Genomic DNA, 25,295 nt, shown 5'->3' on the forward strand with positions numbered 1-25,295 from the left:
TGATGTTTGGAATTGCAGTGTTCCTTTTGGGAGGAAGAGGGTGTGGTTAGGCTTCAAAGAGAGGGAGAGAGAAGGAAAAGATCAAATATAGCTTTCCATAGCTGCGAAATGAAAATGGTTGTTGTCGGGAGTGTTGGCAAGGCAGACTATTTCCCTGGCTCTTCGAAAATATTTCCACTGGGAAGATTATGACTCAGGGGCTCTAAGGCCGCAATAGAATAACAGTGCCTTGCAACGTATGGAATGCGTGGGGGTAGGGGAGAGGCTCACAGCTGCCAAGAATTGTGAACTGTTCAGTTGGGCAAGGTTTCAACTTTAAGTCAACTTTGCAACCTTCTGATTACATGAAATGCAGCCCGGCAGGTAGGAGCATTTGGCCCTTGGCTTACAGGGCTGGAAGAGGAGGGGGGAAAAAAAGGAAGATTCATGAGTCAAGCCCTAGATAAAAGATCTGACAGACCATCTTTGAGTCTGGTAAGTCGCAAATTGCACAGACTGGCCCAAATTTCGGGTTCTAGTGAATGCTATGGGTTGGTTGACAATGTTCCCTTTGACAAGGTTTCTCAAAAGGGAAGAAAGCATATCTTGTTGATACATCATGGGGTTTGGAAGCAGAAGGTCTCACATGTGATCCTAGAAGCACCGGTTCTGCTACTGCAGATTTGGAAACCAGGTTAGCCTTTAAGTCTCTGGCAGATTGTGTCCTTCTTTGTGTATTGTGGTGTTGCTGAGGAGAAGATGCAAATGTTGGAGGAAGTGAGCAAATACAGAAGGAAGTGTCTTGTCCAGGGAAGACTGGAGCTCTTAGATGTTACTTCTGAGTTTTAACTATGAGGAAGTAACCTGAAATGGCTCCTATTGGGTTGTTTTCTGCAACCCCTTGACAGGTTCTTTGTCTAAGGTGTCTACAGTTGCATGAGAAGCTTTGATTGGAAACAGTGTTTTGCAGAGGCTCAGCAGAGCCAGGTTGGTTAGTACTTGGGTGGGAGACTGGTCCACCAAGGGATGCTAGGATTGAAGACTGGATTGGGAGGTGCAAAAGCCTTCATTTTAGCAGATGGTAATGACAAACCACTTCCACTTTGCTGCCAAGAAAGCGCTGTGGAGGTGTCATGCAGTCAATCGGTTCTTCAGAAGCAGCTCCTGATTGAGGCTCCTGAGTTGTGTAGATGGGATTGGCACGTTGGTAGGGAAAGTTGCCATCTGTGGGTCCACAAAGTCAACCGCAACCAAGCTGGAGTCAAGAGACCCTTCATTTCCTTCCCTGCCTTTGGTGCTGGTCCCATGCTGCAAACCCCAGCATACCCCCAAAGCCTGAAAACCCTGCCTATACCCTGGTTATCACTGACTTTCCTTGTTTTGGAGAAGTGTGGTTGCTGGTTATTTCTATGGGGTTCAAGGTTCTTTTGCTTGTTTGCTTCCTGGTTCTGAAAAAGAGAAAAGAAGAAAGAAGAGGGTCTCTTGGCTCCTTCAACAGAGCTTTGTTGTAGACTAAGCACTCCTGTAAACTGAATTTATCTATTTATTTAGTAGATTTATCTTCACCCATCTCCCCCTAATGGGGGACTCTGGGCGGCTCTGGGACTCTGAATGCAACAGGACTCAACTTGGCCTATTAATGTCTATACCTGTTACTCTGGATGGTGGCCAGCAGCAAAGACCAGGTGACAAACTGGAAGAAAAAGAAAATAGGACCCCTTTTCCATTTCAGACACAGGGCTGCAGGTAATTCCCAAAGCAGGGAATGGCATGGGAGTCCTGCAGAGGTGGTGATCGCTGACTTTCAGGGACGTCTCCCCCCACGCCCGTCCTTCACTGCAAACGCCCCAGCTGGCTTCCTTCCTTTTCCGTCAGCACCCAGTTTCAGAGCCAGGCACGTGTTCATGGGTGAGGCTGGGCAAAACAGATGGTTTCCAGGATAAAAGATTTTATATTTTGATCCACTGGTGACTTAAAATTGATTGCTTCAGTAGTGCTGCTCCCCTGTCCCTGTTTTGAATGCTTAAAAGTAAAAAAAAATCTCTTTTCAAATTTTTAAAAGATGGAAGGAGAATCAAAATAAAAAGGTGAAGGATAAAGCAGGTGTAATGCCCCCAAATTCAAGAAGATATGCCTACTTTTAATAGGCTTATGATTTTGTGTGTTTTTTGGCTTTGATGCGAATCATGTTTGTTTTCGGTGGAAAGTCTTTTTACATTTGGTGGAAGATGAAATTTTTGATCGTGTAAGAAAAATACATAACAGGACTCCAAAGAAGGATAGAACTGAAGGCCTTTTGCTCTCAGAATAAAGTGATTTTTAAGGGTGTCAGGAAGTAAGTAAGGTGAGATATCTGTCCTATATTGACAGACAACATCAGATACTTCCCTTAGCCAACAGACTGGGCTGTAAACATTCCTCAGTTGCTAAACGGACCTCTTAATCCTTCCAATTTTATTTCTTCAAGCTGGAATCCCATCCATTACTCTTCAGGTTCTGATACCAAGTTACAGGATTTACCTGGGGAAAAAAAAATAGAATAGGCTCCCTGAACTGCATGTAAATTGTATTCAACGCCTTTAGACAATATAATGCCATGCCCATCTACTCAGAATTGCATCCCATTAAATTCAGTGTAGATGGGCACAGCATTATAATTCCTAGGGAGCTGTTGGGGATTCTGGGAGCTGGAATTTAATACATCGGTCAGCTGCAATCGTTCTCAATCTGGGCAAACTGAAGTTGTGCAGACCAGCTCCCAGAATGCCATAGCCAGTACAGCCATTGCTGAGAATTCTGGGAGTGGAAGTCCACACACCTGAAGGTTGCCCAGATAGGAGAACACTCGGCTAGAAGATAAGATTGCTGGAAGGTTTTTCTTCAGCTTTCTGCTTGTTACAGAATTTACTTCTCTTTCACAAACACAGTGCTTCGGTCCACAGCATACAATTGCTATGAGCGCATCTGGAAAAAATATAATCACTTGCCCATCTGCAAATTGCTATCTTACCTCTTGTTTACAGGGCTGATGTCATGAAATTGGCAGGCTTGGTCTTGCCACTTCTGCGATCTGAAAATAAATCCGTGTCTGCATACCTTCATACTTAACAAAAGTGGTTAAAACTGGCCCAGTCTGCACTCAGCATCACTAACCATGCATTATAAAAGAAAAATAAAGAAACAGGCAAGAAAGTGGGGAGCGTGAGCCTCCATCAGGCTTCAGGGACGGGATGTCTGTATTGACTGAGCGTTTGAGAGGTTAAGAGCCGTCCCGCTGGACTTGGAGGTCCCACTGCTGAACTGCAGTGCAGCAGAGCCTCTGAGACCTGGAAACGAGGGAGGGTTTTGGCCAGCCCAATTTCCTGGTGGAGTGACCACAGCAAAGAACGGGGCCAACATTTAGCCTGCTACACAAAACCAGAACAAAGCGTGGCCCAGATTTTAGAAAACGTAAGGAATGGAGGGTGGGGGTGGAAGTGGCTGCTGCCAAGAGAAATTAGACCGGGTTGAGGTGCAGTCAAGAAGAAGTGGGACACAGATGGGGAAACTGCTGGCACTGGGATGGGCAACTTTGCTCCAAGAGCTCCGCTTCCATCCTTGGGGTGCGGGTGGGCTCAATATCTTACAGTCCTTGCCAATCACTTAGGGCAACGGCACTGATGCTGTTCACGGTCTGTAAGCAGTGAAAACCGTGTTTTGTGAAACAAGCAAAAAAAAGCTCATAGAAGTGTATGAGGAGAAACCGTGCTTAAGATTAATTACCAGAATGGCTGTGCTTGTTTTAAAGCAGTGTTGTCCAAACTTGGCCACTTTAAGATGAGTGGACTTCAACTCCCAGAATTCCCCAGCCAGCCATGGTTGAAGTCCACTCATCTTAAAGTGGCCAAGTTTGGACAACACTGCTTTAAAGGAACTGGAGAGATGAAGCTTCCCTTGAATCAAGCCCAACTCCATATAGTCGCCTTAGCAATAACGCAGAAGTGGTTTGGCCCTTTTTTGACATCCCAGATTAGCCCATGGCTCTGGGATTTTCTGGAGGTCTCCCATCCAAGTATTAACCAGGCATGACCCTGCTTAGGTTTCTGACACCTGTCAAGGCCAGCATGGTACAGCTGTCCTGGAAGCCATAAACTGTTTGCAGCCTTAATATTTGAGGGATCTCTGCCTGAGTATTAAAATCTGCTGAGATCTTCTGCACTCTTTCTTTGGGAGGATACATGATGATGTGACCCTTCTGGGCTGTGACAGCCTGGTTGTGCCCTTCCCAAGAGGCTAACCCAGTGCCAAGACTGGGATCAGTCCAGGATCAAGCAAAGACTGTATTGGCCAAAATTTTGGGGTAACGCTGACCATTGCTTCTCTTCTTAGATGGTTTGTTTTGAGTGTTGCAGTGCAGTTTCCACTGCTTATATTCTGTGGTGATTCCTTGATCAAGAGTCTGTTCTAAATCCTCAGTCAATCAATTAATCAATGGGTGTGGAAAACCGAATGGAGAGCTTGGAAGAATCAAGATGATCCGGTCACCTTGTAGTTGTTTCTGTCCAGTTGTGGGAGGGAAGCAGGGGAATACAGGTCAAAACGGTACGGCCGGAAAGTTGGTTGGGACAAGTGGAAACTGCGGAGTGCTGTTTCAACAAGGAAGTCCCGGGGTGGAGACTTTTGTCAGATGGTTTGCTGCCAAATGGTGTTTTTGCAAGTGCTGCTCACTTACAGCCTCGGGCAATTAGAGATGCCACATTCATCTGGATTCATCCCGGGTCACTGCAGATGCTCTCAGCATTTCCTAGGCTGAAAGCATGAGAAAGGTCCATGCAGCAGGGATGGGGAGAAGTCTTTTTCAGGGACTTGAGTCACCTAGAACACCTAGAAGATAGGCAGGATATAAAGATTTAAACTGAGTAAAGGAGAGGGTTGGGCCATGCTTCAAATTCAGTTCCGCAGCATGGCTGACGACTGAACATTTTGCACATATTTACCTTGGAACATTTAGGATGATTCTCATCAATCGTGGAGATAGCAGGCTTCACCTCCGCATCAACCAGCTCATTGGCCCATTTCCAGCCCATCTGCTTTCATACAAGAATGCAGGCATCATATTAGGTGCACATTAACTGAAGGCACAGGGGAAAGTGTGAACTTCGTATACTTCAGGGAGATTTCCTGAACTTCATAAAATTCAGGAAAAAATTCTAGGCTTTGTGGTGCACAGGACAGAGAGAAGACCCTTTTCCCCATCTACATATGTGGTATCATTCACTTGAGACATGACCACCTATTTTAGCACTGATGCTTTGAACACACGTCTCAGTTCTGATTCTGACCCAGGGTCAGTCATTCTGTCATTCAGGGTAATATCGCCACATATAATTTTATGAATAATTTGAAGACAAGATGGCTCTGTCTGGGTCACATGTTCACCAGGTCAGATCGGCTCATCTAGCACTGCATTCACCTGTGCTAAGCTTGATATGGATAAGACATGATTTCATGTTGCTGTGCAAAATTAACCTATGATTCCCTGTCTGGTTTGACCCCAGGGCGCATACTAACTCAGTTACTGAGTTAAGCATATAAATGGCTTGTAAGTGGCAACATTTAGGACTTCCTTGCCGCATTAACACCCAACATCTCCCCAAAGGGTTCCCCTCTCTCGTTGCTGTCTGCAAGGCAGCTCCAGATGTTAGGTTAACATCTGGACCAGTGACTGGCTCCAAATTTCCTGTGATTTTCATAACCAAGGTGGGACTTGAGCCGTGCTCTTTCTAGTTGATATTTCCTGGGACAATTTGGTCCACATAATCATAAAAAACTGTAGCCTTTGTGTCTGATCTCAGAATGCATTGCTCCTTTAACAAAATGCCATGGGAAACAAATAGGGCAAAATTCAGCTATGCATCTTTGTAGGCTTGTGCTCCATCTTGTGGCTGGAAGGAAAAACTACATCAAATTTACATATTTTTCTGTACTGTAATAGCTGCTTTTTTAATTCTACACGTTGGATTGAATTCCCTCCTGTGCTGAGACTGCTGGAATTGCTGGGACGCAATGACATCTTATGTCCCATAAAATAATAATAATAATAATAATAATAATAATAATAATAATAATAATAATAATAATAATAATAATAATAATATGTTGATAAGACAAAAAAGTCTGGATATTGGACATTGCAATACTTGGAGACAGCAGAATAGGAGAGAAAGGATTCGAGAAAATCACAAAATATAAAGACCTGAAAATAGAAATAGAATGACTGTGGCAAAAGAAAAGATAGTACCAATAGTAATAGGCAACTTGGGTGCAATCCCAAAACATCTGGAGCACCCCTTGAAGACCATCGGCATTGACAAAATCACCATCAGCCCATTGCAAAAGGCAGCTTTACTTGGAACAGCTTCCATCCTGCGACGAGACCTTTAACACCACCAAACAACTACATCTGCCTATCCCAGGCCCTTGGGAAGGACTCCATAGCTGGATAAAAATGCTAAATCCAGTCTAAACATCTGGCTGACTGTGTGATCAACCATAATAATAAAAACATTTAGAGAACTGCAAAAGGCAAAAAACCACTTTACATATACAGTGGGGCAAAAAAGTATTTACTGAGCCACCAATTGTGCAAGTTCTCCCACTTAAAAAGATGAGAGAGGCCTGTAATTTTCATCATAGGTATACCTCAACTATGAGAGACAAAATGGGGGGAAAAATCCAGATAATCACATTGTCTGATTTTTAAAGAATTTATTTGCAAATCATGGTGGAAAATAAGTATTTGGTCAATATCAAAAGTTCATCTCAATACTTTGTTATATATCCTTTGCTGGCAATGACAGAGGTCAAACGTTTTCTGTAAGTCTTCACAAGGTTTTCACACACTGTTGCTGGTATTTTGGCCCATTCCTCCATGCAGATCTCCTCTAGAGCAGTGATGTTTTGGGGCTGTTGCTGGGCAACATGGACTTTCAGCTCCCTCCAAAGGTTTTCCATGGGGTTGAGATCTGGAGACTGGCTAGGCCACTCCAGGACCTTGACATGCTTCTTACGAAGCCACTCCTTTGTTGCCTGGGCGGTGTGTTTGGGATCATTGTCATGCTGAAAGACCCAGCCACGTTTCATCTTCAATGCCCTTGCTGATGGAAGGAGGTGTTCACTCCAAATCTCACGATACATGACCCCATTCATTCTTTCCTTTACGCGGATCAGTCGTCCTGGTCCCTTTGCAGAAAAACAGCCCCAAAGCATGATGTTTCCACCCCCATGCTTCACAGTAGGTATGGTGTTCTTTGGATGCAACTCAGCATTCTCTCTCCTCCAAACACAACGAGTTGAGTTTAGACCAAAACATTCTATTTTGGTTTCATCTGACCATATGACATTCTCCCAATCCTCTTCTGGATCATCCAAATGCTCTCTAGCAAACTTCAGACGGGCCCAGACATGTACTGGCTTAAGCAGGGGGACACGTCTGGCACTGCAGGATTTGAGTCCCTGGCAGCGTAGTGGGTTACTGATGGTAGCCTTTGTTACTTTGGTCCCAGCTCTCTGCAGGTCATTCACTAGGTCCCCCCATGTGGTTCTGGGATTTTTGCTCACCGTTCTTGTGATCATTTTGACCCCACGGGGTGAGATCTTGCATGGAGCCCCAGATCGAGGGAGATTATCAGTGGTCTTGTATGTCTTCCATTTTCTAATTCTTGCTCCCACAGTTGATTTCTTCACACCAAGCTGCTTGCCTATTGCAGATTCAGTCTTCCCAGCCTGGTGCAGGTCTACAATTTTGTTTCTGGTGTCCTTTGACAGCTCTTTGGTCTTGGCCATAGTGGAGTTTGGAGTGTGACTGTTTGAGGTTGTGGACAGGGGTCTTTTATACTGATAACAAGGTCAAACAGGTGCCATTACTACAGGTAACGAGTGGAGGACAGAGGAGCCTCTTCAAGAAGTAGTTACAGGTCTGTGAGAGCCAGACATCTTGCTTGTTTGTAGGTGACCAAATACTTATTTTCCACCATGATTTGCAAATAAATTCTTTAAAAATCAGACAATGTGATTTTCTGGATTTTTTCCCCCATTTTGTCTCTCATAGTTGAGGTATACCTATGATGAAAATTACAGGCCTCTCTCATCTTTTTAAGTGGGAGAACCTGCACAATTGGTGGCTGACTAAATACTGTTTTGCCCCACTGTAGCTATGAGTTGACTTTTCCTAGCACGTCTCTTTTCACCCAGAAATGTAGTCTTGCATAAATAGAGTCTGTTTAACACAGCCTGGAAAACTATGTTACTTTACATGAGAGCCATCTGGTTAGATTATGAAATGCAACCAAGCTTCATACGAATACTTGAATTATGGAGAAGACCTGGAGAAATTACTGTAGCTTTGTACCCCGAATGAACCATTTAAGCTCGCCCTGGCCTCTAGGGTTCCTCTTTGCTGTAGTCCCACCTCAAGAGTTCGGCAAAGGCTGAGCTGGACCAGCCATCAAACTTCATGAGCAATAATGAATGACTGTCCAAAAACATGGAGGGGAATGTATGCAGTAAATAACGCCATGCTTGATTTCTCCTTGGGTTTTCCCTCTTCAGGTAAGCTGAAGCAGAACTTCCAATCCAGTCCTTTTTCCGTGAGGTTTAGGTCAATGGTCCTTGTGCTTCATTGGCAGCACTGCCAATATTGATTTAAGTAATTGTATTACCAAAGTAGTTTATTTTAGTAAATCAGGCATGGTTTGCTCACCCTTTAATGCAGCATTGGACTGGCCTTTAATGGCTCCTGTCTCTTGACCTGGATTTTTAATAAAGAAAAAAGAGCAAACAGTGATTGGAGACTGGCAATTGAACATTGAGTGCTGTCCAGATCCAGGGGAATTGGACACACAGGCACACAGCAACACATGAACTTCTCAGAAGAGACAAGAAATGAAGACAGTAAACGGAACCATGCAAAATAACCAGGTCACGGTTTGGAACTGGGGCGTTGCAGCTTTTAGCTGTAAAATTATACGGTTGGAAGATAAACCAGTGAATCCACAATGCAAGTTTGAATCTATACTGAGCTGGACTGTTTGCAAAACATTGTGTAGGGCACACTGGCAACTTTACATCAGTGAATCCTGGTAAACAAATACTTTGCAGAATACACCTGGTCCACACACTTAGTTCATGCAGTATTTGAAAGTCTGTTTTTTTCTGAAGTTACAGGAACAAGGGCAGTGGACTACTCACTCTGTTTTACATTCATAATGTTGTGGGTTTTTTAAAAATCCTCAGCTCCATCTGAGAGCAAATAACAACAACACACACTCTCTCCATTTGAAGAATCCTGTTAACAGAAGTGTGGTTGGTTGAAGGCCTAGCTAAAAAGAAGCACCCAGTTAAGCTTTAAGGGACTCAAGACCAGTGTTTCCCAACCTTGGCGACTTTAAGGCGTGTGGACTTCAACTCCCAGAATCCCCCAGCCAGCTGTGCTGGCTGCGGGATTCTGGGAGTTGAAGTCCACACGTCTTAAAGTCGCCAAGGTTGGGAAACACTGCTCAAGACGCTAAGCAGGGCCGAAATGGTTAGCAGCTGAAGGGGAATCCACCATGAAATGCCAGGGTGTGGGCTAGACTAAGAAATTAAAAAAGAAAATAGAAACAGATAATGGCCAACCACGGTTGCCAAGAAAACTACATGGATGAGTCCATAAAATTAGCAGGATTCAGGCATGACTGACAGGGGAGTTTTGCCTTTATGTGTGCAAAGTAGCAGCATGGGTGTTCAGTCAGAAAGAAGGAGAAATCTGATAGACATTGAAATGTCAGGAAGAAGACAAATGGGGTTGCTGTTAGCCAAAGTTGGATGGTTGAGCAGAAGGAGGGATTTGTGTCTTGATCTGTTCCTGGATGTCCATGGAAATACATTCACTAACAGTGCTGGGTTGCTAGGATCTGTAAAAGCTTTCTCTCCTCTCCTGGGAGCTTACATTCCCTAGATGTTTTGAAGGCTTCAGTTCCAGGTGCCCTTTCACTATTACTACATCATCCCTCTAAAAACAGGACCTTTTCCGGTTGTTCTTATTCTCTTCCCTTCCCATTGACCCTGAGTTGAATCTTCGTTGTTCACCTTCCTGCCTGGAAATTTGGACTGCAATAATAATTTCCATTAAGCTGTTTAGGAAGCCTCCATACAGCCTTTTCCAAGGTGGCTCCCTCCAAATGTGTGGAACTAACTCCTCTCACCACTGGCATCCCCAGGGGGAGCAAGAGACAATACATGTGTCACAATGTCATCATAAAAATGGCATGAATTACATACTTGCATCTTGAAATGATGGAAGGAAGTCATTCCCACATTTGGAGGATGATGGCATCACACATGGGATGCCATTTTGATGTCAACAGGGCTTCTATTGGACACCTTTGTGTATCATCTTTGGACCCTGGAGGAAATGATTCCATGTCTTCCTTCAGACACAATTGCAACGATGCTCCTTAGATTTTGTGCAGCCAGCCAGCTGGGCCTCCTAATGAGTCCCAGACTCAACAATAGAGTTGCACCAGACAACCTTTTAAATGTTAAAAACATCTCCCACAGTCAGAAACAGGCAACTGATGATTGAAATGAATCCAGTGTTGCCTTTGGGGCACACAAACTATGATAACTTTGGACTGGGAGGGACTTATTGCTGCACTGATGATCTTGGTAGCTGTGCCTCCCAGAAGGCAGCATCTGATTGGCTCAGCTATCTGCTATTCACTCTTTATACAATGCTTTTCTTTTAAGTGATCCCTAGTGTTGAATTCTGACCGGCTGAGTGTTCATCCAGATCTTTTATGGAAGATGCTGGTTGGCTGGTAGTCAGTGGGAGGAGAGAGGATGATGAGGTATCATTTCTGAGAAAGAAAAGCAACGTCACGTAAAGCAGAAAGGCAGCAAGGTGACCTTAGCAGTGGATGGGACATTCTGAAGAACACAGTCTCTTGAAGGCACCGTGCCCAGATTCTCCAGCTTGGTAGTGACAGGGCAAGATTGAGGGAGATGTGTGTTTTGAGATGCAAAACTGCCACTCTATGGTGCAATATGGCCTTACAAGAGCAAACAGCGAGCAGACAATACTTATGGTCAGACTGATGAATTTAAAAAAGTAGAAGAACAAGGACGTAGTTGAAACAAGATTTTATTTTGTCTCTTTAGAAAAAAAAAAGGTCCACCCTTTCTAAGGAAATAAAGTGCTGATACTAATGAGCAAAAATACATCAATCAGTGATTCCAACCATGACGGTGTGAAATGGCTATCAAGCCGCACTCTTGGAAGGCTCAGAGATGGGTAAGGAAGGAAGCCACAAAGGAGACACGTACAGTGGCCCTAAAACGTACAATCAGCAGTTTGCCACCCAGCTAGGATAGGTTAGAATGAGGCAAAGGAAAGCCTGTCGTGCTGAATGAAGTTAGCGTAGGACTATGAGAGATTTCCCTGCTCTAGTGTCCTCTAACAGGTCTGCATTTACTCCTGGGATTCTCACGTTTCATACTGTAGGAGAAGACCTGGAGAAGGTTAATTTCCTTTACCCTGAGAAGAAAAAAGGCAAGAAAATAAATTAATTTACCTCCCAAAAAGCCACCAACTCTACAGTGTGGATATCAAAACACAGGTGGGCAGCATAGCCTCCATTATAAACTAAATGAGTTTTGGGGGGATTGGGGCATTACTAGGAAGGTGGGCTAAATTTATTTGTTTTCCGTAATTGTTTTTCTTTTCTGTGGATATTTTATTGTATATAATCTTGTTGCAAGCCACAGGGAGCCTGAATGATTTGGCAGTATAAAAATACAATTAACACTGCTGCTGCTGCTGCTATTGCAATAACAGCAACAGTAACAATAACAATATGCAAATTATGTAATTTGCATCATTTGCAGATGCCTGAGTATTTCCATATTTCTTTAAAGGTGAAGTGAATATTAAGGAAGAGACCAAGTCAGAGTTAGTTGCTTTGAATGCTGCCATTTAAAAAGTTATAAAAGCATTGTAAAAAGCATGAAATTATTAAAATGATAATATAAGTTGAGATTCATATACACATCTAAGTAAGTGTATCCATGCTTTAACAAGAGGCTTTTGGTCTGAAAAAAATTCCATCCTTAAGCTGTTAACATACTTAATCCAGAACAGTCCTGCTAAATAAATCTCAAAAAATGACTTGCATTTATTATTAACATTAAGCTAAGTTCATATATTTAATTAATAATTCAATTAATAGTCATTGATAATTGAATTTGTGTGGGAGTTATTGGGACACATCTGGAGGACCATGGATTGTCATTGGCTGAAGCTGAAGGGTTTTCAATCTACTTTCAACTCTCTTCATGATCATCTCCAGCCAAGCATAATGTCAAAATGGTCTAGAAATTGGGGTGGAGGAAGAATGGGGGGGGGGGGGACACCAGAAGGGAGTATTTTGATAAAAAGCAGTAGAGCAAAGATTTGAAAGCACTTCATGGAGAAAATAAATGGTAACCATCTCAGCAAGGAAGTGAGGAACAGTAGAGCTTGGATCACGTAGTTGTGATCTTGAATTTTTTGACACTCCCTGACCCCCACAATCAAAGATTCTGGGGTTAGCTGAGCTGAGGCACTTCTTTACCTCTGTGGCTTCCACTGGGGTGTCACCTTCCCCAGCCCCAGCAGGCTGGTCTTCAAGCTGCGCCGGATGCTCTAAATCCTCCTGCAGAACATACAAGAACAGGACCTCCTTACTGGATCAAAATATAATCAGATGCCTGAATGACCAGAGGGCTGGAGGAACTCCTCAGGTCAGGGTTTCCCATTCTGGGTAGCTTCCAGATGTGTGGACTTCAATTCCCAGAATGCTCAGCAATGGCTGAAGCATTCTGGGAGCTGGTCCACAATCCACGCATCTGGAACAAAGTGTTGGACTAAGACGAATCTTGGTTGAATCCATGAAGACTGTTCTTCTGCACACAAGGGCCAGGCACATAGACTATAAACACTGAAAAGCTGAGATTGCCCAAGCTGAATGCTATTCACTGTGTCCCATTTTGTACTGTTTCGTTTTTCTCTGTTGCATACAGAGAACCGATGCAAATATAATTTCCCATCCTGGCCCTGCTGAACTTCAAACTCAGTTTCTGCTGACTCGGTGAACATAGCCAGGCAGGGCTGTTGGGATTTCCCTGCTCGTGATTCCTCCAAGGTTTGTTTTTTGTTTTCTTTTTCACTTCCCCATCTGGCCTACACTTCTGGAGACCCCTGGTGGTCTTCCATCCAAATACTAAATGGCTATGAAGCATGGAGTTAATGGTCTAAATTTAAGAATGTAAACTAGGAAAGGGGTTGATTTAGCTCCTTCCCTTAGACCTACCCTCCCTGCCGCTCGCCAACAATTTATACATGAATGAGGCAAGCATGTGCTCTGGATACAAACAATTGTCTGTGTGTTTCCTTGGTCCTGGGGAAACATCCAAGCTCATCTCTAATTCTGAATGGTGGGCTTGAGAATCACATCCTCTGTTTGTTTCTCTTGTGTCTGCATCCCTCATCATGACTTCACATCTCTGACTCACCCTCTATTTTTAACCAGGCAGGAAAGGAGCATCGTGAGATTTTTTTCCTTTCTTTCTGAACTGGAGCACAACTACAGGATGGAAATGTGTTGGTCTGCATGTTCCTTCTCTCGCCATGCCAATATAGATTTGACAACTTTGACACATCGAGAGATACTAATTTTGGACACAGCCACTCTCTAAATCAAGAACATGTGACCCAAGGCCTACCAGCCTAATATTTTAGGACAGTATCATCTAATGTTTCAGAATATTCCCTACCAAACCAAAAGATTTCTGGGCAGGAAGTCATTCTTCCAAACAAAGCTCTACCTAGCTATTATTTTGAAGCATTTTTAAAAGAATTCCTATGACATCAGAGGTACTTCTCTAAATAAAGAGCTTGCTATTTTGTGGAGGAAACGCCATAATCAATTATCTTGGTCTCTGACGATAAAAAGACCCAAGAATCAAAGCCTTGTATTCTCTTTTTTCTTGATGTTTCCCAGAAAGCTTTGTGGACCTACTGTTGTGCTTGCAAATTTCCCATAATTGGTTTTTGGAGAAAATGAGATGCTGGACTGGAAGTCTTTGGAATGAACCAACAGCATTTGCAGAGCTTTTCTTTACAAAAAACCCCCCACAAGTAGGCAGAAAAATTAGTAACTTTCAGTTGTACAAACAGCCAATCGAATGTTCCATGAAACGGTTGCTGCAGAATGTACAGAGAAAACCAATAAAATCCCAGGACAAACATTGCTCAAACATCTGTTCAGTTTCTGTATCGTGTCACTAATGGTTTTCTCTGTATTCTGTTCTTCCTCATATTCAAGATACAATTGTTGTATCTATTGCCCGTTTTACAGCTCTTAATGGGTCAAATGCCACTTTCATTACTAATGTCTTTGAGAAGGGCATGTTCACTAATGTATCTGGTCTTCTTCTTAGGTAGCTCACCAGATGTTGGTCTTGCCAGGAAGAGAAGGTCATGGACACTAGCATGGCCTTCACAATGAAGCTCATGTGTGAATAAAGATCCAGCTTCTTATAGTAAGTTGCAAAACTATTTTCTAATAATAATACCAACCTGGAGGGGATTCATGTAGGTTTAATGCTTTTAAAATATTTCCAGCTGCATACTCAGGGAGATTCACAGGCTATATCTCTCAGCAAGTGGTGGTAAGAATATCAAGCAGGAAATGGGAAGACATTCTGCTTGTTGAAATCTAGCAACATGAGAGTTCTACCTTCATGAAATTCCTTTATTGGGTAAACAAGTCACATGCAAGATTTACAACCTTTTTCACAGGAAGAATGGTTTACTGAGGGGAAATAACTGTTTAGCTCCACCCATGCTTGACAGTTTCCCGTCTGGCATCATTTCCCCATCGCTGGTCTTAAACCAGAAGAAATCTGGTTAAGAAGTAGGAAGGATGCTATGGCGGAAAGTTAAGAACACATTCAACTGGATGGTTTCCCCCTGCAAATATCACCACCCCCTGCACTGGCCTTATCTCACAGGCACAGCATTAGGAACATGGTAAAGTCTCATTCATGGGCAAAACTGAAAGATCACACCTACCCTTTTGACAAGTCCACTGGTGGTTACAATGGTCTCTGCTCCTTCCACTGTCTGCTTTGCCACTGTGTTCACACTGGCCACCACACTTTCTCCCACAACATTGGCCTGTTCTTTGGTCTTTTCAGCAACTGTAGTTTAAGCAGAAAGAAGTTGAGAGGATGAATCAAAGTAAGATGAAGGTTCCACTTTCTGGATGTGGTTGGAAGCTACCATCATAAATTGTCTGCTATCTTTCAGTTGAGGCCAGTTATGAACCTCGTTGCTGCCCTCACCTGCATTTTTGCAGCCCAGATCTGGGAGGCCTGCTACCAGCATCCCTTCTGGTGATCTCCAGAATCCCTCCCCAAAATGGGTGGAGGCGGATTGCTCAGCCCTCATTTTGCACTTTCTGGAATTTTGAAGGGGATTTAAGACCACCTCCCAGAATGTATCAAGTCTGCTCCCACTTTCAGAATAGAGCCCAGCAAAGCCCTGAAGCTGAAAGATAGAAGAAGTTGCACAAGTTCTGGGAACACCATCTTGTCTTTCCCTCAGATAGAAAAAGGTCTAGAGTTGACCCTGGTAGAGGGACTGTTATGCATTATTTCCTCTGTCTGCCTTGGGGAAACGTACTTTATAGCTGCTGAGATGTTTTCCCCCTTCTGATGTCCAAAGAGACGAACCAAGGCTTCTTTGTTCTCTCCATGAGTCCATCAACCATTTTTCTCATGGACCACATGCTTGGAATTATTCTTGTAACATATGGCAAACTCTTCTGCAGCTTTGCATAAGTGAAAGTGTAGCTCTCACTTTCCACATGCACAAATATGGGACTTGGATAACTGAAATGGTCTATTTTCCAAAGAGCTCTGAGCTAGAAAATGGTAGGCTGATAGTAGCCCACATTCATGATTCCGCCATAACATGGTTGGTTGACTTCTGGATTCTCTTGATGTGCAAACCACTGAGGCTATAACCTTGTTTTCTTTCTGGGGATATTAAGCTAAAAATAAACCACATCGTAGCATAATTTTTGTTTGTTTTTACTTTTATTGAGTACAGCAAACAAAGAGAAAGAAAAATAAACAATGTACAAAATGATAAAGAAAGAAGAAGAAAAACTCAAGAAAACTAAAAGAGAAACCAAAATATATAGGGCTATGTTCACAGTTATACATGTACTACACAAGCATTTCATGGAAGGAGTGGCCATATTGCATGATAATCATCCATTGCTAATCTACATTGATAAGTGATTCATTCATAAGTTGCTAATATTGCCAACACTGCAGACCCTGGAGATGTTGGGGCCATGTCTTTATCTTTCCAGTGCTGAAGAATAAGTCATACTCTATTAACATTCCATAATGTTAATGGATGGAGCATTTTTTGGAAAATATGTGAATTCACATGTATTCATGCAAGTCCCACATGGATATAGGAAGATATGAGAGGGTGTCACTCATTCAAAATATGGAATCCAGCAGCAAATCCACAATGCCGAAATGTGTGAAGCTCTTACCTGAAGATACACTTTGCACCACTCCCTCTTTGGTTTTTGTTCCTGTAAGGAGGAGAGAGGAGAGAGAGAGGGGAAAAAATTATTAGTTTTGCTTTCAGAAATCATCCATTTATATTTGCGGTAGTATTACAGCTTAGCAGAGAATGAGTCACCAGATAAAAGGCATTGAGTTTCCTGCTTCCAAGATGAATATGGCACTTCAGACAAGTGGCAGCTTGGAGCAACCATTCAAATACAAAACCCACAAACCAAACAGATTTTAGATAGCAGCTTTTTTTTCTCTTTTGAGGAAGGAGAACTTCTTAAAGGAAGAGTCTGTCCCCCACTCTGGTAAAATAGGGAGGACCTTTAGCCAGAGAAAAATGAAGAAGATTTTTGGAGGAGAAAAAAGAGTAGTTAAGAGTTGTCTGTAGATGAATAAAAAAATGGGGCAATGCTCTTTGCTGTTTGCGGAGCTGTCCCAGAGCCAACACTTTGGTCATAAGAAAAAGAGAGAGAGAAAACTCTACCATGTAGATGCAGCTATATTCTCACTACAAAGGCACTACGTTTCCCCAAGTATATAGAGTTATGAACTGCTCGCCACATTTACTGCTTTTCAGATGCCTAAAAGGTAAATGCAAAATCTCCTACAGGGGTTACAAAGAAGGACATCACGTCTTTGGTGCTTGGCCGATGGCTTGAAAACTCTGCTCTCCTCCTAAGGACATCATCTGGTCTGCTTCAGAGGTCAGCCCGATGCTACATCACAGCCAAACTCCACTGCCATTTTAGAAAATTAGATCATCGGATCGTGCATCAAGTTTATGTATCCTTTCAAACTATCCAAATCCAAGGATGATTTTACTTGGCCTAACAATGCCAAAAGTCATTGTAGAGGTGATTCAAGTCATACTTTATTGTCACCCCTGTTTTAAATCACATTTATTCAAAAATATCAGGAAGCCTTATTTTTTTAAAAAATAAATATGCCTGTAAGCTCCTTTTCAACTTATATTTGCTTAGGGGAGGTGGAGAGGGTCTTAACCTTAAAACCAAGCTCTACTTTTCCATAAATATCCTTCACTCCAGGAATCTGGTTTTCTTCCCCTCTTTCTTTTCTGAATTACTGCATGTCTTCAGCTGGACTAACAATCACCCAAAATCAAGTGTGTGAAGGTTCTTCTCTGAGGCCTGCACGTTCACTGGAGCTGATCTGCAAAATAATCCCAAAGGGTTGATGGTACAGCAGAGGGAAAAAAGCAGCAGCTATACTAATGAGCAAACCAATTTCATTTGCCATTATTCATTGTTGTGCTGAACGGGCATTTTAATGAGCCAGGTCTAATCTCCAGCATAGTCATGAAAGTCAAGCAATATTCCTTTTTAAACTAGCAACAACAGAGCTTTAGCTTTTCCTGAAATTTTAGACAATATTACTGAAGTTTGAACTGCTCAGTATTCATGTCCAGCTGCTATCGGAGTTGCCAACCTGTTTTCTCACCAAGACCCCCAAGATTTGAACAGCCTGGAGGCTGGTGAAACATTTTCTGACATGCAGATGTTTACACTGGAAGGAAGATAGGCTGCATATTCACACACTGCCTAAATTAATCCAAACCTGCACACACATACACACCCTAACTGAGATTAAAACAAACTAAGTTTGGTTTGCTGTGCAGTGCAGCTTTTCACTCATCTTCTGAACTGTGTTCTGTTCAGGGGGAAATTGTAGGAGAGGATCCCTTCCGTACAGATGACCTCCTCTTGGATTTAACTGAAAAACACAGTTCTAGAGCTGCTAACTCGTCTTAGCAGCTCAAGCACCGTCCTTCCCACTACGTTTAATCTTCTCTGCCTTTGGAAGGACCACACCCAAGGCCTCCGAGTTCTGGTTTGTTTTCTACATGGCATGAACTCGGTATCCCCAAAACACTGCAGTTGCAAGCCAAAAGCAAACGACTGGCCACAGACGAATGGATCCCAGTGGATATTGCAGGCTCAGCTGATCTCTCCCGTTGCAAAGCTTTCTTGCTTGCTTCTTCCATTCTTTTACTGCATCTTTGGGGGCAACAGTCAACCTATCCTCAGCATCACTTTAGGTGCATGCCTACACTAGTTGAGGGGGGAGCTGCCATTTAAATTCCCCACGATGCTGCCAAAGTAGCATGATCTTGAGCCCTGTGGAAAATGTCAATGGTAGGGTCACTGTCTAGGCCACCTGGGGTTGATCACATCTGCTCATTTCTGCCATCACAAAGTAACTCCACTGGCTTTCACTAGAAGGGGCTTGGGTCCCCGCATTTGGAGATCAGTCCAGAATGAGACTGTGTTTGGGGTGAAAAGGGCATTTCTGCTGTATTTTTTTCTAGTGCTTTAGTCATAAATCAGGAATTTCTGACCCCTTTTCTTCTATGCCCCCCTCTCTGAGAAATTTGGGCTTTCCCACCTCTTTATTTGTCTCTAGAGAGGAGTAATTCAGCACCTGGCCCTGTCCACCGTGATAAGAACCTTCTAGCGCCGTAATAAGATCATTTCCTAAAGCAGCAGGTGGGTAGTCTAGGGTGACTGTGGCCGTGGTCCTAGTTTGTTCCTACTGCTCTTGAACAACTTCATGAGGATAGGTGGGGGAAGGGTTAATCCCAGAAGAAGGGAAGGAAGCTTGTTGGGGAAGAAACATAAGGGGAAAATGTTGGGCAGATGGGAATGCACAAGGAAAGCATTATCTAACAAAGTTCCTGGTCAAAACCTTCTCCATCAATCTGCAGGATGGAAGGAAATGCAGGAGAACTGGTGAGGTGGTGTTGGCTTCACCTCTTTGGGACTTTCCACCACTGGCTTCCCCCCTACCCAATTTCCACACCAGCCCTGGTCATCTTAGACAGCTACAGTGTGTGTTATCTCAGTAACTCTTGAACCACCCCCACTCCCCCTCACCAAAGATGCCCAGTAGCATTATTCACTTCTTGCCAATGAGGGTGAACTGAGAGCTGTTGGCTGGAAGGTTAGACAGATGCCCAATGTTATACTGTAATTCTCAGCTTGAAGCTCTGTTAGTGGACAACGTTTTTTCTGCTTGAAGGGTTATTCCTCCAAATTTGGTTTAAAGGTAAATAACCCTAAGATGGGAAGAGCAGGGATCTCAGATCACTAGCCTCTGATCAGCAGACCGAGCAAGTAAAGACATCACCATCTTCCTCTCCTATGGCCAACGACACTGCAGTTCTGCTGAAAGGAAAACCATATTTTCCTAACTTCTCTTTCTAAAGCCAACTTATTCCAACTCTGTCTGTTCCCTTTTTCCTTCGTGTGCATGGATGTGATATATTCACAGCCCTCCTACTGACTTGTCTAAAGCTAGAGGGCTTACAGTGGAGCCAGTTATGCTGCTTCTAGCCTCTCTGCATCTGTTCACGTGATTGTGAGCAGAGTACACTTTCTGCTTTCTTTTTCACAGTTGTTGGGAAAGAAGCCATCGAGATGACGAAGGAAAAGAAAAGAGGATGTCTGAACAGCGCCATTGCAAACCTGAGCTGCAGTGCAGTCAAGCTCCTGCCACTCATGTGAATCGAAAAGAACCTGGCTTAGTTTAGATCTGGAGGGGCTGCAGCCACCCTTGACCTACCGTTTTCGGCTCCCAGCTGTTCAACAACAGCAGCAACAAGATGACCTTTACAGCAAGCAGAATGGGGCTGCTGACTGGAATGGCGTTTGCATGAAAGCTCCGTTTTATTCTGCAGGTTCCTAGACTGAGAATGTGCCTGGAAGTTCCCAGTTCCTTATTCTAAACTCATCTCTCTTGAGTCTGTCTCTGGCTGGCGATTTGCTTCATTCTAATAAAAGCAGACAAGGCTGGAGTCGTTGCAAAGCACAGTCTGTTTTATCCTGACACTGTTCTTTCTTGTTGCAATGACTCAACATTACTGGGACTTGTTTACAGTCAACAGAAGACGGGGGGGGGGGGAGCGCTGGGGAGGCAGGGGAACACAAGGAAAAAATCTCATCAAAGCAGAGAGATGTTGCCTGCTAATGAACTGCAAAACAGCAGTGCCAAATCTGAGAGGTGGTGCCAGCAAAGGACTCACTGGCTAAGTTCTCACAGGGTGGAAGAAGGACTCGCATCTAATTTCCAACCAGGCTGCAAAAGCTCCACATTTATTTATCCTTTCCTAGTAGTTTCTGAACACACATATTGGGCCTTCCTTCTGAAACTTTATTCAGTAGTAATGGCAAAGGAGCATTTATTTGATTTTTCAAAACACATAGGCATGATTTCAGCCCAGATTAAGATGGCTTTTTAACCGAAATGGATTTGTGCTGTCAGCAAGCACTGTGGTTAGAAAGAACCATGTTATTATATTCATGTATTTATCATTTATTTATTAAGCAAATGTGTCTGTCCGCCCCTCTTACTCAAATAACTCTGGGTAGTTAACAAAACGTAAGCCCAAAAACCTGCATATAAAAACTAGGGAACACAAAAGATGCCAGGTGGAAATAACCAGCTTCTCAATCAACACAGAGAAAAAGTACACAAACCGGGCTCCACTAACCTCCTGGCCCTGAAGCCTCAGGTTTCTAAGGCCTTCTGAATGGCCAAGAGGGTTGGGACCATCCAAAGCTCAGGGAAGAGGCTGTTCTACTGTTAGTCGTGGATCAGTGAGCATCTCACACGATGGGCTTCCATGACATCTCCCACCAGATGAGGAGAGAGGGCCCTTGTATCTCCTCTCCTCTTATCTCTTGTTCTCGTCAGAAGTATCTTCCCACCTCTGCACCCAACATGTGAAAGACAAAAGACCCAAAGGAGGAAGAAGTAGATACAGCCTTGCTCTCCTTTGGTGAAACGGGGCAGGGTAAACATGCTGGCCAGACCTACCTGCATTCATGGGATAATGCACAGCTTCTGGGTCCAGCCAATACACTCAGCCAAACGCAATTTCTTTGATCAGGCTCAGCACCATGTGCAGACACAGCCATTGTGGCCTATTCAACCAACCATGATTAAGCACATCAAGGCCTAGCACACCAACACAACTTGGGGAAGGCTGCCTGATGCTCCAAGAAGATGGACCAGTTTAAATGCAGGAGTTTGGTGTGGTTTCAAAGAAGTAGGGAGCTGGGGAGAAGAATGTCTGTCACATGGGTAGGATGGCTGAATCCAGAAGCATTCACTATGCCTTGGCCTTCCTGAGCCTGAAAGGAGATGACACTTGTTGTACAGGGTTGGGATGAGCTCTGAGTCTCTTTGGGTTGGGCTCAGCTCCTGTTCAACAATATGGAAGTGGTTTACTTTATCCTTTAGCACAGGGCACAGACCCACCCACAATATCAAAATAAAATTCTAGAAAAAGACATAACATTATGACACCCCAATAGCCGCCTTAATAGGCCCAAGTCAATTTATAAGCTCCAACTGCAAACTTTATCAACAGCTAGTGCTGTTTTGGGGTCTTGGAGTGCCAAGAGGGGCTTCATGTAAAACTAATATGGCTATGTAAGGAATTGAGAGGCGATGGCAGTTTGCTATGAGTATCTCGACCAGTATTACATTATGCACAGATGTGGGCTGGTGACTCAATGTTCCCAGACTGAAAGGGACACGCCTTGTTTTGCAGAAGGAATTTCTGCCCTCCCATATGGCTGATAGCAAAATATCAACCTGCAGTATCGCGAGAGCCAGTTAACATGTTTAACTGTTTAAAACCAAGTTTCCTAGGTCCCAGTCACACTGTGGGTGGCATTTTGCTACATTCAGTTCAAAATGCTTCATCAAGGATCCTATATTTAAAAACTTGCATAGCCTGTTCTCCCAGAGTCAGCGGTGCCTCTGGGGATGGAAATGGAAATCCTTCTCCCAGGATGTTGTTTTAAGATCCCCCCATCTAGCACACAGCCCTGGGATGTCCTGCTGTTCTCCCATCCAAATATTAACCAGATATGGCCCTGCTTAGATTTTTGAGATCAGCCAAAGTTGAGATCAGCCAAACGTCTAGGCCAGTGTTGTCCAAACTTGGCCACTTTAAGATGAGTGGACTTCAACTCCCAGAATTCCCCAGCCAGCCATGCTGGCTGGGGAATTCTGGGAGTTGAAGTCCACTCATCTTAAAGTGGCCAAGTTTGGACAACATTGGTCTAGGCAGCTAGCTTACCCGGATTCAGATGCTGATATTTTTCCATCGGTGGGGCGGGGAGGAGAAGATTCTTCTATTTAAAACTAAACATTCCCACTGCCCATCGATGGTGCACGATGCCAAGCAACTCCTAAAATTTGCTGCAGAGGTTATGTTTCAGCAGCTTCAGCAGACCATTTAGATCAGGATTTTAGGAAAATACGGTGGAGATACCATGACATAAAGAAAGAAGGGTGGACCTGCCCATCTAATTTGGAAATTTAGTTGGGGCATTTGTTTTCAGATGATGGCTGATGTGTTGGAATATAATCATGCTTCAAAAGTAGGGCAAAGGGATGACTTTGCCTCCATTTCATCCTTTTCCCCTGCTTCCTTTCCCTTCATTTTTAAAAGTATGGCTCTTCCAGGTCAAACTTCCAAAGCTGTGTCTGCAGACTCAGGAGAATATGAATTTAAAGGAACATCTGCGGGGCCTTTGAAGACATTTCTTCTGATGTTCCCCTGCAATCTCATTTCCCAGACATGTGCTCCAAATTGAGTTATCAGATAAAAAAAAAAAAAGCTTAGCAGGAATTATACATGCTGGGATGAAATGGGAAGGTTACAGGGCAAAGAAGGGAGAAATTTATGTATTTATGAACTGGAAAATGTGTTTGCCAAAGTATTATACAACTGCACCCTGAGAAATGAAGCAAAAGGGAAGAGACAGAAGAGGAATGCAGAGGGAGGAAGGAGGAGGATTATGTGGCAATAAAAGAAAAAGCAATTCTCATTGGCAGACAGGATTATAAATGTTCCTGAACTTGACATGAATGAAAACTTGTGCATTAGAAAAACACAAGACTTGAGACTAGAAGGTGATGCAACTGACCATTTTTTTAAAAAAATAGCTGCTTCATGATGCTTCCAAGGTACAGTGATGGGTTTAAATAGTTGCTTATTAGATGAATGAATATTGGTAGTTTCTTCATACTTGAATTAAGACAGAGTAGGGTTTAGTGTACTCTGGAACTGCAGTTGATGATTCTGGCAAATCTGTACAATGCAGGATTTCTCCATCCATGTCAAAATCCTGATTCCTTACAGTTTCTATTAGTTTCCAGGCTCTGGAAATCAGAGGACACTGCAGTGCTAATGTATCTTTCAGGTGTTAAAGGAGAAATACCTTGCTATGGGGATGGGAACTTCCTTTTGCAGGCCATCATAAAATAAGGAACGATACCAGGGGAGCCCAGAGCAAAATAACAGATGTAAGGATTGCACAGGATTGCACAGATAAGCAGTTAGAAACAAACCAAGCGAATGCAAAGAAAAAAAAGGAATTCTCTTAGATGCAGACGGTGGCAACGGTCTTAACACTTTCTCCATTCCATCCCCTGAGTGTCGACCAGGGAAACGGAGAGTGATTCTGTTGCCTTTGCATAGCGCACAAGCCCTGAATCCTTTGGCGCAGCTTTTAACTGATAATGCAATTCAGTTCCTGGGAGGGAGCCAAAAGAGATTTTACCTCTCTCAGAGAGCCTGTCTCTGGCTCTCTTTTTCAGGCGAGGCGAGAAGAGACCAAAGACAGCCAGAAGGGAAGGCTGAGAAACATGGCGACAAGGAAGCAGATACGGAGAGAAACACTTGCTTTCTTGATTCCTTCCTTTTGTGGTTTATCCTCACAAAAAATCTTTGGGTAAGGGGAGAGTTATAAGTTCTCAGATGAGAACCAGGCCCAAGAAACCCCACCACCTACAGCCAAACTCATATTTGCCTCCTGCTCTTCTTCCCCAAAGCATTTCTCCAGCCAAGGGCAGAAAAGATTTGTCTCACATATCCCTTCCTTCCTTCCTTCCTTCCTTCCTTCCTTCCTTCCTTCCTTCCTTCCTTCCTTCCTTCCTTCCTTCCTTCCATCCTTCCTTCCTTCCTTCCTTCCTTCCTTCCTTCCTTCCTTCCTTCCTTCCCTCCCTCCCTTCTTTTTCCTTTCCTTTCCTTTTCCTTTTCCTTTTCCTTTTTCTCTTTCTCTTTTTTAAAGTCATATATGAGAGGAGCCCTATCCCCCTCCCCCTTTGCCTGCTCTGATCTCAAGGGCATCGTTCTGTAAGGTCACAAATACAGATTGGTTCGTGCCAGGGACCGCAAAGGTGGCTGCTGGTTAAGAAGATACATCATTTGACCTACCTACATACATCACCCCTTCTTTGGTCTTCTCAGCTGCTTCGGTGACTCCCTGCTTGGTCTTCTCAGCTGCGGCCACCACTCCCTCCTTAGCAATGGAGAAGCCCTTTTTAAAGACATCCATGTTGGCTGGATGGCTGGCCTCGGCAACAGTTTTGCTGAAAGCCGGTGGAAGGTTTGCCTGCCCGCTCTGTGCAGCCCTCTCGCCTGGAGACAGGCTTGCTCCGACTTCTCTGCCAGAGGAGAGCAGCAGGCACTGGGTGACTGACTCGTCCTTCCACGCTCTTATTGAGGAAACATATCACAGGGTAGCCAATGCCTGCAAGAGGTTGATGCTGAAATATTAATGACATGGATTTGCCTGTAAGGCTTTAGAGAAAGAAGCAGCAGAGAAAGGGGGGAGGAGAATAGC

The 25,295-nt window shown here is 43.6% G+C and overlaps 1 protein-coding gene and 1 long non-coding RNA gene across 6 annotated transcripts; one reads left to right on the top strand and one right to left on the bottom strand.

Moving 5' to 3' along the window:
- Nucleotides 1–184: 184 nt before the first annotated feature.
- On the top strand, nucleotides 185–20,467 carry LOC112541562 (uncharacterized). 5 transcript variants are annotated; one of them, XR_015793633.1, is made up of 6 exons: nucleotides 185–474; nucleotides 14,476–14,577; nucleotides 17,246–17,418; nucleotides 17,682–17,832; nucleotides 19,057–19,139; nucleotides 20,047–20,467. It is a non-coding gene; the product is annotated as an uncharacterized LOC112541562 (long non-coding RNA). The 5 variants fall into 5 exon arrangements; XR_015793629.1 differs by lacking the exon at nucleotides 17,682–17,832 and having other exon boundaries at nucleotides 17,246–17,489; XR_015793631.1 differs by having other exon boundaries at nucleotides 17,682–19,139.
- Nucleotides 11,151–25,159, bottom strand: SNCG (synuclein gamma). Its single transcript, XM_007435776.3, has 5 exons — nucleotides 24,887–25,159; nucleotides 16,611–16,652; nucleotides 15,110–15,237; nucleotides 12,609–12,689; nucleotides 11,151–11,533 (listed from the first exon to the last, which is right to left on the bottom strand). The coding sequence occupies exons 1-5, from the start codon at nucleotides 25,005–25,007 to the stop codon at nucleotides 11,519–11,521; spliced, it is 387 nt and encodes a 128-aa protein (XP_007435838.1). The 5' UTR covers nucleotides 25,008–25,159; the 3' UTR covers nucleotides 11,151–11,518.
- Nucleotides 25,160–25,295: the final 136 nt, after the last annotated feature.

The sequence above is a fragment of the Python bivittatus genome, unplaced genomic scaffold, assembly GCF_059951505.1.
Source record: "Python bivittatus isolate LINGU-HERP-01145 unplaced genomic scaffold, Pbiv_v1 ctg000050_np1212, whole genome shotgun sequence".
Lineage (NCBI taxonomy): Eukaryota > Metazoa > Chordata > Lepidosauria > Squamata > Pythonidae > Python > Python bivittatus.